This window comes from Physeter macrocephalus, chromosome 19 (assembly GCF_002837175.3).
Source record: "Physeter macrocephalus isolate SW-GA chromosome 19, ASM283717v5, whole genome shotgun sequence".
NCBI lineage: Eukaryota > Metazoa > Chordata > Mammalia > Artiodactyla > Physeteridae > Physeter > Physeter macrocephalus.
The window spans coordinates 8,727,944-8,744,976 of record NC_041232.1 but is presented as its reverse complement, the minus strand read 5'-3'; the positions used below and the strand labels follow the sequence as shown (position 1 = coordinate 8,744,976).

Below are 17,033 nucleotides of genomic sequence, written 5' to 3'. Positions count from 1 at the left end.
AAACAGCTGCACTCGGAGGCTTTAAATTCTAGCATGGAGAGACTAACAACAGACAGATGAATGGGCAAAATGCACAGATTGTGCAATGGAGAAAAAATCAGGAAAGATTAGATGCGCTGAGGAGGGAGGTTCAATTTTAGGTAAGATGGTCTAGGAAGGATTCTCTGAGAAGGTGACATTTGAGCAAAGACCTGAAGGGTGGGGGGCAAGCTGCGTGGACGTCCAGGAAGCACGGACTGATGTAAGCTAGTACGTGTATGTTCAATGTGCCAGCAGATTGCTAGACTAGTATTTTCAAATACCTTAGTAATAAGTACTTGTTTCCATTTGGTTTGCCATAGATGGAATCAGAAAGCATAGAAATGTTGCTTTGTAAGAATTGTTTCACCAACATGAACCCAGCTTTTTTGTTGTTTTCATGAAAGCTACAGGGTTGATTCATTTTTTTAAGATGGTCAATTAAATGTTATCACTGCTGAGGACCCAAAACAGGAAATAGACATAGCTTGTGAAATAGGAAAGGTTAGACTCAACTAGTTTTACGGCTTGCTTTCCCTGAGGGCTTTGCTCCTAGTAAAAGAGGGTATGCTCTTGGCCAGCTGGTTACGAGTGGTTAAGAGACAATGAAGCTGAGTGTTTCAGCTGGTTATGAAAGCCGCGAAGTGTCCCTGGGAAGACTTTGGACGTAGGCGTCAGACAGGTGGGAGAGTTGACTTTTCATGGGAATTTCCAGTCTCTCTGGTTCCACGGTTCCCTGATCAGATTTGAGAAGCTGAGCACATGTGATGGATGACCCCTCCTCCCCCAGAAATGTTCACCTGAACTTGTGTGAGATGATATATTTCAATCCACTACATTTTGCCCCAGCTGGTGGGAGCATTTAAGCTTGGAATTGATGGCGGGTGGTGCCATGCACAGAGACTTCTCTTTCTGTTTTGTAGGATGAAGAATGTATTCGTCCTGGTCCTGCTACAGACTTGAGTTTCCTGGAGAGATTGGAAGAGAAAGTGGGCAAGCATGCACACTTCCAAACGTAGGTGTCTCATTGCGAGGCTGTTGCATGGGGGAAGGTCATGTAGAGTTGACCTTTGAACAACACGAGTTTTAACTGCGTGGGCCCACTTATACATGGGGTTTTTTTTTTTTTGCAATAGTAAATACTTACAGTACTACGTGATCCCATCCCCTGTTGGTTGAACCCATGGATACGGAAGGCCAGCTATGAGTTATACACAAATTTTTGACTGCGTGGAGGTCGGTGCCCCTAAACCCCATGTTGTTCAAGGGTCAACTGTATCTCCATTATCTTGGATATATGGACAGTGCTCTCCAAGAGTACAGATACTGCTTCATTCTTAGAAATATCATGATGATACGCCAACTGCACAACTTTTGTTGGTAGGGGTCAAGCTCATGTGAATTCCAAGTGGAATTTTTTTTTTAAGATTTTGTGTCTTTATTCATCATCATTTCATTTGGGACATGTCCACATGCATGAAATGTCTCTTCTTAATTCAGGTATAAAATTCATGCAGTGGTGTATGTAGATGTGAATTGTACAACCAGATGAATTATGATGTTTGTGTGTACCCACATCACCATACCAGAGATGGAGACATAGAGCATTTACAGCACCCCAGAAAATCAACTAGAAATTTAACATAGTCTTTGAGACAAGGAGGAGAGAATTTAAGGGCATGTGCTCTGGAGCCGTGGGGAGCTTGTTATGAATCCCAGTTCAGCCACTTGTTAGACACGTGACTTTGGACAAGCAATACTCCTGAGTTTGAGTTTCCCCTTCTACAAGATGGGATAATTAATATACCTACCATATAGCATTGTAAATGACTACATAAATCACCTAGTGTAATTTCTGGCCATAGCAAGGATTCAATAAATTGTAGAGGTTTCATCAAACCCCTTATAGGCTATTGAAAGGATAAATAAGTGGAACTGGATAAGTATATGAATCAAGAATGGGAAAATAAGTTGTAACATCTTCACAAATGGGATAATATATGGCCATGAGAATGAACAATCTGTAATACATGCAATAATGTAGGTAAAGCACAAAAGCATGTAATCAAGAGAAATCAGACACGAAAGTGTACATGCTATATGGTTCCATTTCTATGAAATATCAAACCAGGTAAAAACAACCTCTTCTGTTAGCCGTCAGGTTGTACCTGAAGAGGGCTCAAGGTTGGGGGTTCTCAGGGACTAGTAATGTTCTGTCTCTTGGTCTGATACGAGTCACACAGAAGAACTCAGTTTGCAAAAATTCATTGAGCTGTGCACTTGGGATATGTGTGTGCATAATATATATGTATATACATTTCCAAAAATTTATAAAAAATTATGAATCACCAGGATCTGAAAAACAAAGTTTCATCAGTATTTTGGTCTCTCAGCATCATAAAAGTGTAAAGTAGTAAAACTGACTTTTAGGCATCACCTAGAAAAATGGAAGTTATTTCATTGTACAAATAAATGTGTTTCTGTGACTCATGTATTTTTTTTTCCATTCCTCGGTGCTTATGAGAAGGAAGGATCTAGTTTTAGAGAGACCTTGGTCTGTAGCCAGAAGAAATAGGAGGCAAGGTTTCCTGGGAGCTGCACTTTGTGGTTAGCTTTCAGTGCTGGCCTTCAGCTGATGGTCACAATCCTAAACAACTCTTTTGCTTTATATGTTGGTGCATTTTGTTGCAGTGAAGTAGAAAGTTTCAGTTCGTGTCTGTTTCTGTCTTGCTGCAGCCGGAAGCTGGCAGGTCCAAAGGGCAGAAAGAGGATTGGCTGGATGGAGTTCCAGCTCTTCCACTATGCGGGAGAGGTCACATACTGCACCAAGGGTGAGTGTCTGTGGGGCACAGGTTACAGGTCACAGCCATGCAGGTACCCCCGAGTCCACTGAAAAAATGCTGCACATCTGTTTCAAATGTTCCCTAGCCCCGCGTGCAAACATGCCATTTTAAAAGTAAAAGTTTTTACTTTTATATATAACCACTTTATTGTGATAATTCACATAGCATCTATTTCACCCGTTTAAAGTGTACAGTTCAACAGTTTTTAGTATATTCACTCTGCAATTGTGCAGTTATCGCCACATTCTGTTTTAGAACATTTCCCCATCACCCCAAGAAGAGAGCCCCTTTACTCATTAGCATTCACTCCCCATTTTCCCCCAGCCCCTCTCCCCCAGCCCTAGGCAACAGACCAGTCTACTTTCTGTCTCTGTAGATTTGCCTATTCTGGACATTTCATAGTAATGGAATCACACAACATGTGGACTTCTGTGTCTGGCTTCTTTCACTTATATAATGTCTAATGTTTTCAGGGTTCATCCACGTTGTCATTCCTGTTTAATTGGCAAATAATATTCCATTGCATGGTTACACCACATTTTGTTTATCCCTTCATCAGAGTTGATGGGCATTTGGGTTGTTTCCTCTTTTTTTGCTATTATAAATAATGCTGCTGTGAACATTTTTTTCAAAGCATTTTTCACACACTTTCTTTTGTCACTTCTGCTTTAGGTTCTAGATAATTTTTACTTCTAAATAAGTTTATTTTGCTAAAAAAATCTTTAAAAAGTAAAATACTGTGTATTAGGTTTTTTCCCTTAAGTACAGAGTGGTATAAAAAAGAAAAAACTCTTTAAATAGGACAAATCTCTCTATGTATATAACTTATTGATTTTTGTTTAAAGAATAAAGTAATACACATGCAAGGCTAGAAATTTCTGACAGTACAGAAAAGTACAAAAGGAAAACTAAAAACCCCTTTTATTCTTAGTCTCTCCCTGAGGTAACCACAGGAACCAACTGGAAAATAAAAATGTCTTATGCATATACTTACACACGTGGGGACCTGCACGTGTGCGCACACACACACACACATCTAAATAACACAGATTGTTATTTTGTGTTATCTCTTTTGCATTTTTCATTTAATGGATATTGGCAATCATTTGAACTCCAACTAATATTCATTGAGCTCTCACTATGGGCCAGGCACTGTCCCAAATGCTTTACCTCTGTTGCTCGTTTAGACCTTACAGAACCACCCTGTGAGGTGGGTAGCCTTATTAGCCCCCTTTTAGTCTATGAGACACCGAACTCAGAAGTTAAATAACTTGACCAAGGTCACACACCCAGGCCTCTTGCCTCCAGACCTGCATTTGCTCTCCATAGCAACAAACAGATTTCCCCTGCATTTCTTGTGAAAAGCTACAGGTACTCCCTGTGGGGCTCTGTCCTGTCATCTGTTTGATGGCCTCTGGTTGTTTCCAACTTTGTCTCTTGTAAACACTGGTGTGTTTGACATTTTTGTCTATTCCACTTAGCCAATTTGTGCACATTATATACCTAGGATAAATTCCCGGAAGTGGCATTGCTAAGTTAAAGATTCTATCAAAAGTTCCTTTTGACCACTTCTGGGCATATATCCAAAAGAACTGCAAACAGGAACGCGAACAGATATTTGTACACCCATGTACATAGGAGCATTCTTCACAATAGCCTAAAGGTGGAAGCAACTCAAGTGTCCATCGATGGATGAGCGGATAAACAAAATGTATCCTATCCTTTCAATGGAACATTATTCAGGCTTAAAAAGGCAAGAAATTCTGGCACCTGCTACAACATGGATGAACCTTAAAAACATTATGCTAAGTGAAATAAGCCAAACACGAAAGGACAAATCCATTCCACTTACGTGAGGTACGTAGTCAAATTCATAAAGACAGAAAGTAGAGTAGGGGTTATCAGGGGCTTCAGGGAGGAGGAATGGGGAATTAGTGTTTAACCAGTACAAATTTTCAGTTGGGGAAAAAGAAAAGTGTTCTGGAGATGGATGGATGGTTGCACAACAATATGAATTCACTTAATGCCACCGAACTATACACTTAGATAGTTTAAATGGTGAATTTTATGTTATGTATGTTTTACCGCAATAAAAATGTTAGTTTTTTGTTTTGTTTTGTTTTTAAATAAATTTATTTATTTTTAGCTGCGTTGGGTCTTCGTTGCTGCACGCGGGCTTTCTCTGGTTGCGGCGAGCAGGGGCTACTCTTCGTTGTGGTGCGCAGGCTTCTCACTGTGGTGGCTCCTCTTTTTTTTGCGGAGCATGGGCTCTAGGCGTGCAGGCTTCAGTAGTTGTGGCACATGGGCTCAGTCGTTGTGGCACACGGGCTCTAGAGAGCAGGCTTAGTAGTTGTGGCGCACGGGCTTAGTTGCTTCGCGGCATGTGGGATCTTCCCGGACCAGGGCTCGAACCCGTGTCCCCTACATGAGCAGGCAGATTCTTAACCACTGCGCCACCAGGGAAGTCCCAAAATGTTAGTTTTGATAAGTCCAAAGTGTCGTCTAAAAAGGTGGTATCTTAGACATTGCTGATGCATCTTTTTTTTTTCCAGATGCATGTCACCTTTAGCTGGTTTTGACTTTATAATGCCATCTAGTTACTAATTTAATTGCTAACTGGCTAGGTTTTAAGTGAGCATTGATAAGCCAAGTTTTAAAATTGGAAATAATGTGTCTTCCTTTGATGCCATTGGGTACCACTAGTCCAAGTGCTTGAGCTTGATTTTTGTCAGTGGTGGGGGTGATTTTCTCATCCATCTACATAGTCTCACCTGGCCGCCCTTGGAAATCAGCTCCCTTCCATTGTTTCAATGTCATTCATTGTATGTGTAGTTCTTTACTAGGGCACGTGTACAGTACTCGGTGTAAAGACTCTACATTCATGTGATAGCTTATCGGGGTTTAGCGTGTAGCATGTGAGCTATAGGTCAGTTCTGAGGACTTGGTTCTTGACCAAGGATGGAGTTATCCCCCAGGGACATCCAGCAGTGTCTAGAGACCTGGCATCTAGTGGGTAGAGGCCAGGGCTGCTGCTAAACATCCACAACACACAGGACAGCCCCCAAAACAAAGAATGATCCAGCTCCGAATGTCAGTATTGCCAAGGCTGAGAAACTCTAATCCTAAAAGATTATTTTTAGAATTTCCCTTTGCAATCAGTGGGGACGGAATTGTATTTTTAGTCAAAAACATTGATTCAGGGATTTCTTATTCAATGTCTTACAGGATTCTTGGAAAAAAACAATGATCTCCTCTACAGACATCTGAAAGAAGTAAGTCTGAAACTTAAGTATATGTATTTCTGATGGTTATGAGATATCACCTGTGATACTGATTTTGGGGTAGATTTGGCCTTCTGGATTTTTCTCTTCCATGCATTATATTAGAACTCCAGCATGTCATGGCCAGAACAGACATTTAAGATCATCTGTATGAACACTTGACTCAAGAAACCCATTCATATGTGTGTGGTGTCCCTCCTGTGTGCCAGGCATGGTGCTAGCTCTGGGGTCTCAGTGGTGAACAAGACAGTCCTCGTTCTCATGGGGCTTATCATCGGGGGGTGGGGGCAGGGTGGGGAGGGAGGGAGGAGTGGCTGAGAATAAATACATACACAATTAAGTTGTCCATCATTGAGAAGTGCTATGAAGAAAATAAGGAACTATGATTGAGAGGGACATTTTAAACTTAGTTTAAGTGATCAGAGAAAACACCCTCGTTGAGGTGACTTTGAACTGAAACCTGAAGGAGAAGGATCTTGGCCTTGGAAAGATCAGGGGCTACTCCAGGTAGAGCGACCAGCATGTGCAAAGGCCCCGAGGCCCAGGTGAGCTCAGCACGTGTTCGGTGAGGGGCAGTGTTAGAGGGGGCTGAGAGCTCAGCAGGATGAGGTCCCCAGGGAGGAGTAGAGATCTTGTACTGGAGCAGTGGGAGTACACTGGGGTGACACAAATCTAGGATGAAGAAACTGAGACCCAGAGAGATCATGACTTGTTCAAGGTCATATCTCAAGGTGGGGCTGGAACCAGGTTATGCCCCTGGGACTACCAATGAAATTCCATCTCTTTTTTTTTTTTTTTTTTTTTTTGAAATTCCATCTCTTTTCATATGCCTCACTGATCAGAGAAACCTTGGGTTTTTTTTAAGCCTTTATTTTGTATTAAAATAGTTAACTGTTTTTTAAAAATTGGATCGTATTTAATGAGCTTGGTTTATAAAAAGCTTAAACCTAGAGAGACATTTTCAGAGGGAACATGCAAACGGTTCGTCTCAGGAGTGTTTTCTGCCCTTCCCTATTTTTCTCTACCACTTTAGGACCACTTGTCCCAACCTCTGGGATTCAGGATGGATAAGCGATTCCTAACTTTGGATATTTGCTCCAGGCGGGTGCTCTCTGGGTCTGAGTCTCAGCCTGACCCTATCCCAGCTGGGGGTCTCATGGCAGATTTCCCCATCGGTGAAGTGGGTCTGTTGATGCCTTCCTCTTGGAGTGGAAGGTCCTGTTGGACAAATGGGAGACAGTATTCCCCTTGTGGCTTTCCCCTCTGTGGGCATTGCCCATCCCCTTCACAAACCCATCCATGGAGGGTGCTTCCCACAGGAAGAATCTCTAAATCTCCCACTTTTTCCACCAGGGCTGAAGTTCCTTGTACTTTCTGAGATGGGTGCTTTCTAATTTTTAAAATTTCCTATCTGCAAATTACTCTCTCATGCCACTGTGAGTTTAAAATTGGGGTGAGTTTTAAAAAGTTATTTTCTAAATTTTAACTGTGGCAAAATACACATACATGATATGAAATTTACTGTGTCAATCTTTTTTTTTTTTTTTTTTTTGCGGTACGCGGGCCTCTCACTGTTGTGGCCTCTCCCGTTGCGGAGCGCAGGCTCCAGACGCGCAGGCTCAGCGGCCATGGCTCACGGGCCCAGCCGCTCCGCGGCACGTGGGATCTTCCCGGACTGGGGCATGAACCCGTGTCCCCTGCATCGGCAGGCGGACTCTCAACCACTGCGCCACCAGGGAAGCCCCTATGTCAATCATTTTTAAGTGCACAGTTCAGTTGTGTTAAGTAGTACATTCCCATTGTTGTGCAATCCACCTCCAGAACTCTTTTCATCTTGCAAAACTGGAACTCTGTACCCATTAACCACTAACTCCCTTATTCCCCCTCCCCTCCAGCCCTTGGCAACCACTGTTCTACCTTCTATATGAATTTAGCTACTCTAGGTACTTATATAAGTGAAATTACACAGTACTTGTCTTTTGTATCTGGCTTGTTTCACTTAGCATCATGTTGTCAAGCTTCATCCATGTTGTTGCATGTGTCAGAATTTCCTTCCTTTTTAAGGCTGAATCATCCTCCATAGTATGGCTATAAGGAAAAAAAAATTTTTGTGTGTGTCAAATTAAAACTTTTGAAAAGATATGCACAGAAGGATAATCAGACATACCAAAGCCGATGTCCTTGGACCCGTGTCACCAAGTCCCTCTCCTGAGAGCCAGCTGTTCTAACCAGTTTATTGTGTATCTTCCCAGGGATGGTACAGACCAGGACGTGTGTGTGTGTCTCCCCCTTTTTCTTTTCTTTTCATACACACTATGCATGTGGTCCTGCATCTTGCTATTTTTCACTTAACACCATACCTTGGAGATCATTCTTTTTTTTTTTTTTTTTTTTAAGATGTTGGGGGTAGGAGTTTGTTAATTTATTTATTTTATTTATTTTTGCTGTGTTGGGTCTTCGTTTCTGTGCGAGGGCTTTCTCTAGTTGTGGCAAGCGGGGGCCACTCTTCATCGCGGTGTGCGGGCAGGGGCTCGAACCCGTGTCCCCTGCATTAGCAGGCAGGTTCTCAACCACTGCGCCACCAGGGAAGCCCGACTGGAGATCATTCTTAAAGAGCTGGTTTGTTCTGTAGCAGCCTAGCTGGACTGGAAATAATGATTGCTTCATCATGTCCAAGGAAAAATAATCAGATGGCCTCACCAAGTAGACAGAGCACTGGATATAGTACAGATCTTCCTCAACTTACATGGGTTACATCCTGATAAACCCATCGTATATTGAAAATATCATAAGTTGAAAATGCATTGACTACACCTAACGACTGAACGTCATAGCTTAGCCTAGCCCATCTTAAAGGTGCTCAGAATGGTTACATTAGCCTACAGTTGGGCCAAATCACCTAATACAAAGCCTATTCTATAATAAATTATTGAATATCTCATGTTATTGATTGAATACTGTACTGAAAGTGAAAAACAGAATGCTTTTGAGGATATTGGTGGTTCACCCGCGTGATCGCATGGCTGACTGGGAGCCGTGCCTTGCTGGGCTGCCCGGCATCATGAGAGTGTTGTAAGCCCGCGAAAAGATCAAAAACCAAAATTCAAAGTATGGTTTCTATTGAATGTTCATCACTTTCACACCACTGTAAAGTCAAACCATCGTAAGTTGGGGACGGTCTGTATTCGAACATTTTCTTCTACATATGATTGTGGGTTTTTTAAAAAATTAATTACTTTTTTTTGGCTGTGTTGCGTCTTCGTTGTGGTGCACGGGCTTCTCATTGCGGTGGCTTCTCTTGTTGCGGAGCACGGGCTCTAAGCACGCAGGCTTCAGCAGTGGTGGCGCGAGGGCCCAGTAGTTGTGGCTCACGGGCTCTAGAGCACAGGCTCAGTAGTTGTGGCGCACGGGCTTCGTTGCTCCACGGCATGTGGGATCTTCCCGGACCAGGGCTCGAACCCGCGTCCCCTGCATTGGCAGGCGGATTCTTAACCACTGCGCCACCAGGGAAGTCCCTATGATTGTGTTTTTTCCCCCCTCTTCTTCTTCAAGTGCTCCAAAGGCAGATGGCTCTGGTCCATTGTGCACACTTATGTGAACTTTCCTGAAGACCCCTTAATGATTTCTGAAGCAGCAAATGTGGTACTCATTTCTCTTTACCTACAGGTGCTGTGCAGGTCCAAAAACAGAATCCTGAAGGAATGCTTCCGGGTGGCCGAGTTAGAAAACCGGAGAAGGCCACCAACGGTGAGTGGCAGGGGGGAAATGCCTGTGCAAAATTGGAAAGGTAGCAGAAATCACCCAGAGGGTGCAAGTACTTTAGTCACCTATGCTTTTTAAGCTGTCCTCTCCTTTTTTTGGAAGTATCACTCTCTAAATGTTCTACTAAATATGCATTTTCCAAGGTTAGAACCAGTGTGTTCATTTGCAGACATTCTTTGAGCACCTACTGTGTGTCAGGCACTGTGCTGGGCACAGGGGTATCTACCAGTAACGGAACAGACAGTGTTCCTGCCCTCGTGGGGTTTACGATCTAGTGGGAGATGGTATAGGAAGATACAGTAAGTCTCCTACACACAAACCTTCAAGTTGCGAACTTTCAAAGATGCAGACGTGCGTGCCAGCAGTGTCAGGCGTGAGTGACATTGCAGAAGGCCACCAACGGTGAGTGGCAGGGGGGAAATGCCTGTGCAAAATTGGAAAGGTAGCAGAAATCACCCAGAGGGTGCAAGTACTTTAGTCACCTATGCTTTTTAAGCTGTCCTCTCCTTTTTTTGGAAGTATCACTCTCTAAATGTTCTACTAAATATGCATTTTCCAAGGTTAGAACCAGTGTGTTCATTTGCAGACATTCTTTGAGCACCTACTGTGTGTCAGGCACTGTGCTGGGCACAGGGGTATCTACCAGTAACGGAACAGACAGTGTTCCTGCCCTCGCGGGGTTTACGATCTAGTGGGAGATGGTATAGGAAGATACAGTAAGTCCCCTACACACAAACCTTCAAGTTGCGAACTTTCAAAGATGCAGACGTGCGTGCCAGCAGTGTCAGGCGTGAGTGACATTGCAGCTTGCCCTCCGTCTCCTGTTGCTGACGATCCTTCAGCTCTACTGTCTTCCACCTCCTCTCCCCACTCCCGTCAGGAACCCCTCTTGCCTGGTCCCTCGATGCCAGCCCCTGTGTGCCAGCTGTTGTACTAATACTACTGTGCTTTTCAAGGTGCTGTACTGTAAGATTAAAAACGTTTTCTTATTTTTTGTGTTTTTCGTTCACTATTTGTGTGAAAAGTATTACAAACCTATTACGGTACAGTACTACATAGCCGACTGTGTTAGTTCAGTACCTAGGCTAACTTTGTTGGACTTATGAACAAATTGGACTTAATGTGCTCTCAGAACGGAATTTGTTCATAGGTAGGGGACTTACTGTATCATCAAAGAAAGAAAGAAATTACAGTAGTGCGAGTGTCATAAAGGAAGCTTGGTAACAAGGAAACAGGAAGGTGGTGGAGGGTGACTGGCTCAGCGGCGATGCTGGCTCCTACGAGGTGCTCGCTTTGTATTCGCCAAGTGAGGGAAGCATCCTGGAAAGATGCTTGTCCAGCCTCCACTTGACCAGACTGAGCTTGGGCTTCTCAGGCTAGGACATTCAAAGCCTTCTCTTAATGGACAAAACAGTTCATGACAGGTAACAAGCAGAACAGCCTGTCGAGTGTTTGGGTCTAAAGGGTCAGTCTTGTGATTTAAGCAGTCTTCTCTGTATAAATGGGGAGCAACAGCGTCTGTTTAGCTCATTCTCTCTCTCCCTGCAGGTGGGGACTCAGTTTAAAAACAGTCTGAGCAGCCTTCTGGAAATTCTCATCTCTAAGGAACCTTCATACATCCGTTGCATCAAGCCCAACGAGAGTAAAGAACCCAGTGAGTTGTGCATTGCTCAGAGCGCTGAGCTCAGGGAAATGAGGCTGGGCGGAAAACCAAGACGACGGCGGGTAAAGTCCTAAAAACCACCACAGGCTTGCTGCTTGTTCTCTGTATTAAATAACAGAAGGCAAATGAATAAGGAGGAGGGTTCCTTTCATGGTCCTGTGTGAACTTTGCTCAGAGCGTGGCCAGTTTCAGGACTGACACAGCTGAGCCAAGCAGACCTCAGAGGTGAGGGAAAGCAACACTGCTTCTGCTCTCCAGCCAGTGAAGAGTCTTCCCAAATGGTCTATGACTTGGGTATTTTCTAAGCTTGTGCCATGGTCTCATAACAAAGCTGTACAGTCAGAGGCTTATAGAATCCAGGCAGGAAGAGCGAATGAGTGAAGCAGTCCAGCTGTAATGCAATAGGGAACGGAGGGGACTGTGGCCAGCTGGAGAGGGCACACCCTGTCTAAAGGGGCAGTCCTTCTTCCTTAGGGCCATTTGTTGCCATGTGGGGCTCTAGGCCCAGAATGGCCAGATCTCATGGATTTTCAAGAGAAACCAGAAATTCAGACTTTCCTGTAAAATTCCCCCATTAAGAGAAACACAGTTAGGACCTAACAAAACATGCCCCGTGGCCAGACCCAGCCCACGTGTCGTCAGCTTGCAGCCTCTGGTCTGCCTCGGTTGAAACAGAGCCACAGGGTCCTTCACCGTCACTCTTCCTTCTGTGTTTCCAAAGGCAAGTTCGATGTCTTCCTCATAAGGCATCAGGTCAAGTACCTGGGGCTGATGGAGCACCTGCGGGTGAGACGGGCCGGCTTTGCGTACCGACGGAAATACGAGCATTTCTTGCAAAGGTAAGGTTTGTTTGGTTGAGCTGAAGCCAGTGAAGTGTGTGGCAATGAATAAAAGGCCGTCCCCCAGGGAACTCTGTTTGCTTCTTAACTGCTGTAGCGGTGACAGTGATGAACACCGACGTTTCAGAGACTAGGAAGCTGACTTAGTTTGCCACCTTCTCTTCATTTCCCTAAGCCCCTAACTTCTTGGAATCTAGGAAGTACGAGACGCGATGCACAGACTTGCCCCCAGGGGGCAGACGTGGGACATGCACCCTCGGGGCCTGTACTTGGCTGGGGAAGACCCTTCCCATGGCGACCATGGGCGCTGGGTTTAGCGCCGTCAGTCTGGGAGCAATGCCCTTGGCCTCGTGGGCTGTCCAGAGACACAGGTGTAGTGGTGATACCATGGGCATTGGAGCCACAGATTCTTGGGCGGGAATCCCCATTCTTTCTCTTCCAGCTGAGACCTAATTCCTCATGTGTAACACGGGGATTAAATTGCTCGCGAGGAGTTTGTAAGGATTCAATCATATATCCACCACCACTATTACTATGGCCCCACTTGCTTGTGCATGCAGTCGGGCTGCACGTCGTTCGTGCTACCAAGAAAACAACACATTGTTACACTTGCAAGAGAAGCATAATAAAATGGTTCTTTCTGTGGGTCAACATGGTCGAATATCAGTCATTTCATATTTTAACTTCATATTAGACTTTTTTTAATTTTTAAAAATTTTTTTAAGTTGGAGTGTTGATTGACAGTGTTGTGCCAGTCTCTGCTGTATAGAAAGTGACTCGGCTATACACATATATACATTGTGGTTTTTTTATTATTTTATTTATTTATTTATTTTTGCTGTGCTGGGTCTCCGTTTCTGTGCGAGGGCTTTCTCCAGTTGCGGCGAGCGGGGGCCACTCTTCATCGTGGTGCGAGGGCCCCTCACTATCGCGGCCTCTCTTGTTGCGGAGCGGGCCCCTCACTATCGCGGCCTCTCTTGTTGCGGAGCACAGGCTCCGGACGCCCAGGCTCAGTAGTTGTGGCTCACGGGCCCAGTTGCTCCACGGCACGTGGGATCTTCCCAGACCAGGGCTCGAACCCGTGTCCCCTGCCTTGGCAGGCAGATTCTCAACCACTGTGCCACCAGGGAAGCCCTACATTCTTTTTTAAATATTCTTTTTCACTGTGGTTTATCTCAGGAGATTGGATATAGTTCCCTGTGCTATACAGTAGAACCTTGTTGTTTATCCATTCTAAATGTCATAGTTTGCATCTGTTAACCCTAAACTCCCAGTCCATCCTTTTCCCTCCTCTTCTCCCCCTTGGCAACCACAAGTCTGATCTCTATGTCTGTGAGTCTATTTCTGTTTTGTAGATAGGTTCGTTTGTGAATATGAGGCTTCTTTTGAAGTACAACTTCATAATTATAAAAAGCACATGCATGAGGTTACATTTTCAATCCAATTCCTCGCATTTTGCAATTTACATCAAGATCCTGTGCTCTGAAACTTCATTTTTTGGCGCTCTTATTTTCAGCCCCTCATTTAATCTCAGATTTTTCTCTACCCACGGGTCTTGCTTATTTTTCTCCCATGAGCCTCGTGTCTTGATAATTAATATCTGTTTATATGCATTTATTAAGTAACCATCTCTTTCTTCACTGTTGTTTTTTAATGATTTACCTGCGGATCTAAACCTCTGATGAGTATCATCTCATTAACCTTTTGAGTTGATACAATTTCAGCTAAATACACTGAGGATTTTATTGACCTGTGTGGTTCTATCTTGAGAAATAGTGTAAGTGTCTTTGGGTTTTAGAAACAGTGAAAAGAGTTACAGACAACCCCACCCCAAATACTACCTTGGAAGGCTCAGCGGGGCCTGGGACCCCAGCCTTGGAAATCTCTGCCCGGCTTTGCTCTACGCTATAGGTACATTTGGATAAGCATCTCCATCCCAATCCTCACAGATGAAACACCATCACAGGTGTCCCCCTGGAGGCCCATCTGGAAGGCAGGTAGGAAGGAAACGTGGGACCCTCAAGCAGCCTAGTGTCAGAGGCTGGTTGTCACCCCACTCTCCTTTTTGTCCTCTCTCCTTTTTTCTTTCATCTGTCACCATTTGGGGACCACACTGCCAGTGGATAGCCATGGTTTTCTCTTCCTAAACAGCTTCATTGAGATATAATTCACCGACTGTACAATTCACCCACTTAAAGCATCAGTGGTTTCTGGTATTCACAGATCTATGCAAGCAGAGTCCATTTGAGAACACTTTCATGCCCTCCAAAAGAAACCTCATACCCTTTAGCTATAAATGCCCTAACTCCTTACCACCCTGTCCCAGCCCTAAGCCCCCACCACCCTACTTTCTGTCTTTATAGATTTCCCTATTCTGGACACTTCATACAAGTGTGGTCGTATCATATATGGACTTTAGTGTCTGGCTTCTTTCCCTTAGCACGATGCTTCTAATGTTCATCTATGTTATAGCATATGTCAGCACTTCATTCCTTTTTATGGCTGAATGATACTCAATTGTGTGGACAGACAACATTTTATTTATCCATTCCTCTGTTGATGGGCATTTGGGTTGTTTCCATTATTTGGCTATTCTGAATAATGCTCCTGGGAACACTCAAGTACAAGTTTTAGTGTGATCATATGCTTTCATTTCTTTGGGCACATACCTAGGAGTAGATTACTGGGTCAGATGATAACTCAGTGTTTGTTGGAGGATCCGCCAGTCTTTTTGCCAGGGTTTTTGTTTTGTTTTGTTTTGTTTTTGCGGTGGGTTAGGGTCAGGTGGGGGGAACCTCCTTGACATACCGGTTTTGTTCATCAGCGACTTGTCATTCACCCTTATCTCATCCATTTTTCTGAATCTGAAGTCTAGTGAAGATGGAAGCAGCAGCCACTGCCAACCCCGGCCCCAAAACACACAGGCATTTGCCGTTCCAGGCTTCCTGCGTTTTTTCCTACTTTGCTGCTGTCGGGCTTGTTTATTCTTTCTATAAATACTAGTGAGCCCCTGCTTTGTACCAGCACTGTCCAAGGTGCTGGGTAACAGCAGTGAACAAGACAGACCCCACCCCTGCCCATATGGAGTGTACTTTCTACTGGCGATAACGAGGAGATACAGGAGGTCAGGTGGGGCGTACATTCTCTGAAGGAAGATGAATCTGGGTTGGGGAAAGAGTGCTCCAGGAGGGCCTCTCCAAGTAAGGAAGGGAGCCATGAGGAGATTTGGAGGCAGCTGTCCGGGCAGGAGAGCCTGGAGGTGGGAACTGAGCAGCTTGAGGACCAGCTAGGAGGCTGGCATTGCCGCAGGACAGACAGTAGCCCCGGGGAAGGCAGGAGAGGCCCATGGGAACGGGCTGGAGATGTCCGAATGTGTGCACCCTCCCTGGCACTGCTTCCCTTCATCAGGGAGTGACTGCATCTCAGAGTTTAAAAGGACAGAAGTTATGAGTTCCTCTACCCTGCAGGCATTTAAAGCACCTCCCCATCTCCTCTGTGTCTGTCTAGCCCATGTTTCGACAGCTTTGATGGTGTGTGCTAGTGATGGGCCTGCACCAGACAGGAGGGAGCAGGGCCTGGCGTTGCTCTGCGTTCCCTGGGGTTGGCCTGTGTCTGTACCTTTGTGTGTGGTAGTAACAGAGGGAAGTAATCAGGGAAGAACATGTGACACTTAATGCCTGTCTTAGTTCAGGCTGCTATGACAAAGTACCATAAATTGGGTGCCTTATAAACAACAGAAGTTTATTTCTCACAGTTCCGGAGGCTAGAAATCCAAGATCAGGGAGCCAGCACGGTCAGGTTCTGGTGAGAGCCCTCTTCTGGACTGCACCCTGCTCTCTTCTCATCACATCCTCACATGGTGGAAAGAGGGCCAGGGAGCGCTCTGGGGTCTCTTTTATAAGGGAACAAATCCCAAGGATGAGGGATCCACCCTCCTGACCTAATCACCTCCCAAAGGCCCCATCTCCTAATACCATCATATTGGGGGGTTAGGATTCTTCAACATATGAATTTGGGGGTGGGAGGGCACAAACGTTCAGTTCATTGCAATGTCCTTAATGGATTTTCTCATAAAGTATAATTCCAGGAAAATCAACATGTTCTTAACGGTTTGACATTTGATTTTAAAGTAATACAAACCATATAATGATATTAAGGGAAGGACGCGTAACAGGAATACCGTAGCTAACAGTTTTTGAAGTCTCAGACTGTGCCAAATACTTTCCATGGGGTATCTCATTTCAACCTCGTGACGACCCCACCCCACAAGGAAGGTCCTGTCATTCATTGTTTATGCTGCAAAGTGAGGAGGTGAAGCGACTTGTCTAGCTCCTGAGCTCGGCTCCAACCCAAGCAGTGCGGTTCCAGTCCAGTGGCTCCAGTCGTATCGCTTCTAGCCTTAGTCCACAGGCACTTCTGAATTCTGCATTCACTTTTTTCATTATATGACAGACATCATGGTTATCTCTATCGCGACCACATATTAGAAGGGAGTTGCATTTTATACTGAGATCAGGTTCTTAAGTCAACCTTGGGTCCAAGATTACCCTTGAAAAATCCCTCGTCACTTATCAAGCGTGATACCTTTTCTTCCCGTGCTGGACCAGACTTGTTTATACATTCCTTT

At 44.6% G+C, this 17,033-nt stretch overlaps 1 protein-coding gene across 1 annotated transcript in view; it reads left to right on the top strand.

The window, feature by feature from the left end:
• The window catches only part of MYO1H (myosin IH), a 47,445-nt gene that overhangs the window by 18,976 nt on the left and 11,436 nt on the right, over window positions 1-17,033 (top strand). The window contains exons 14-19 of the mRNA XM_024120753.3: window positions 942-1,033; window positions 2,755-2,849; window positions 6,087-6,133; window positions 9,809-9,889; window positions 11,453-11,558; window positions 12,289-12,406. Coding sequence (XP_023976521.2) covers window positions 942-1,033; window positions 2,755-2,849; window positions 6,087-6,133; window positions 9,809-9,889; window positions 11,453-11,558; window positions 12,289-12,406 — 539 coding nt within the window. The remainder of the gene's footprint in view (window positions 1-941; window positions 1,034-2,754; window positions 2,850-6,086; window positions 6,134-9,808; window positions 9,890-11,452; window positions 11,559-12,288; window positions 12,407-17,033) is intronic.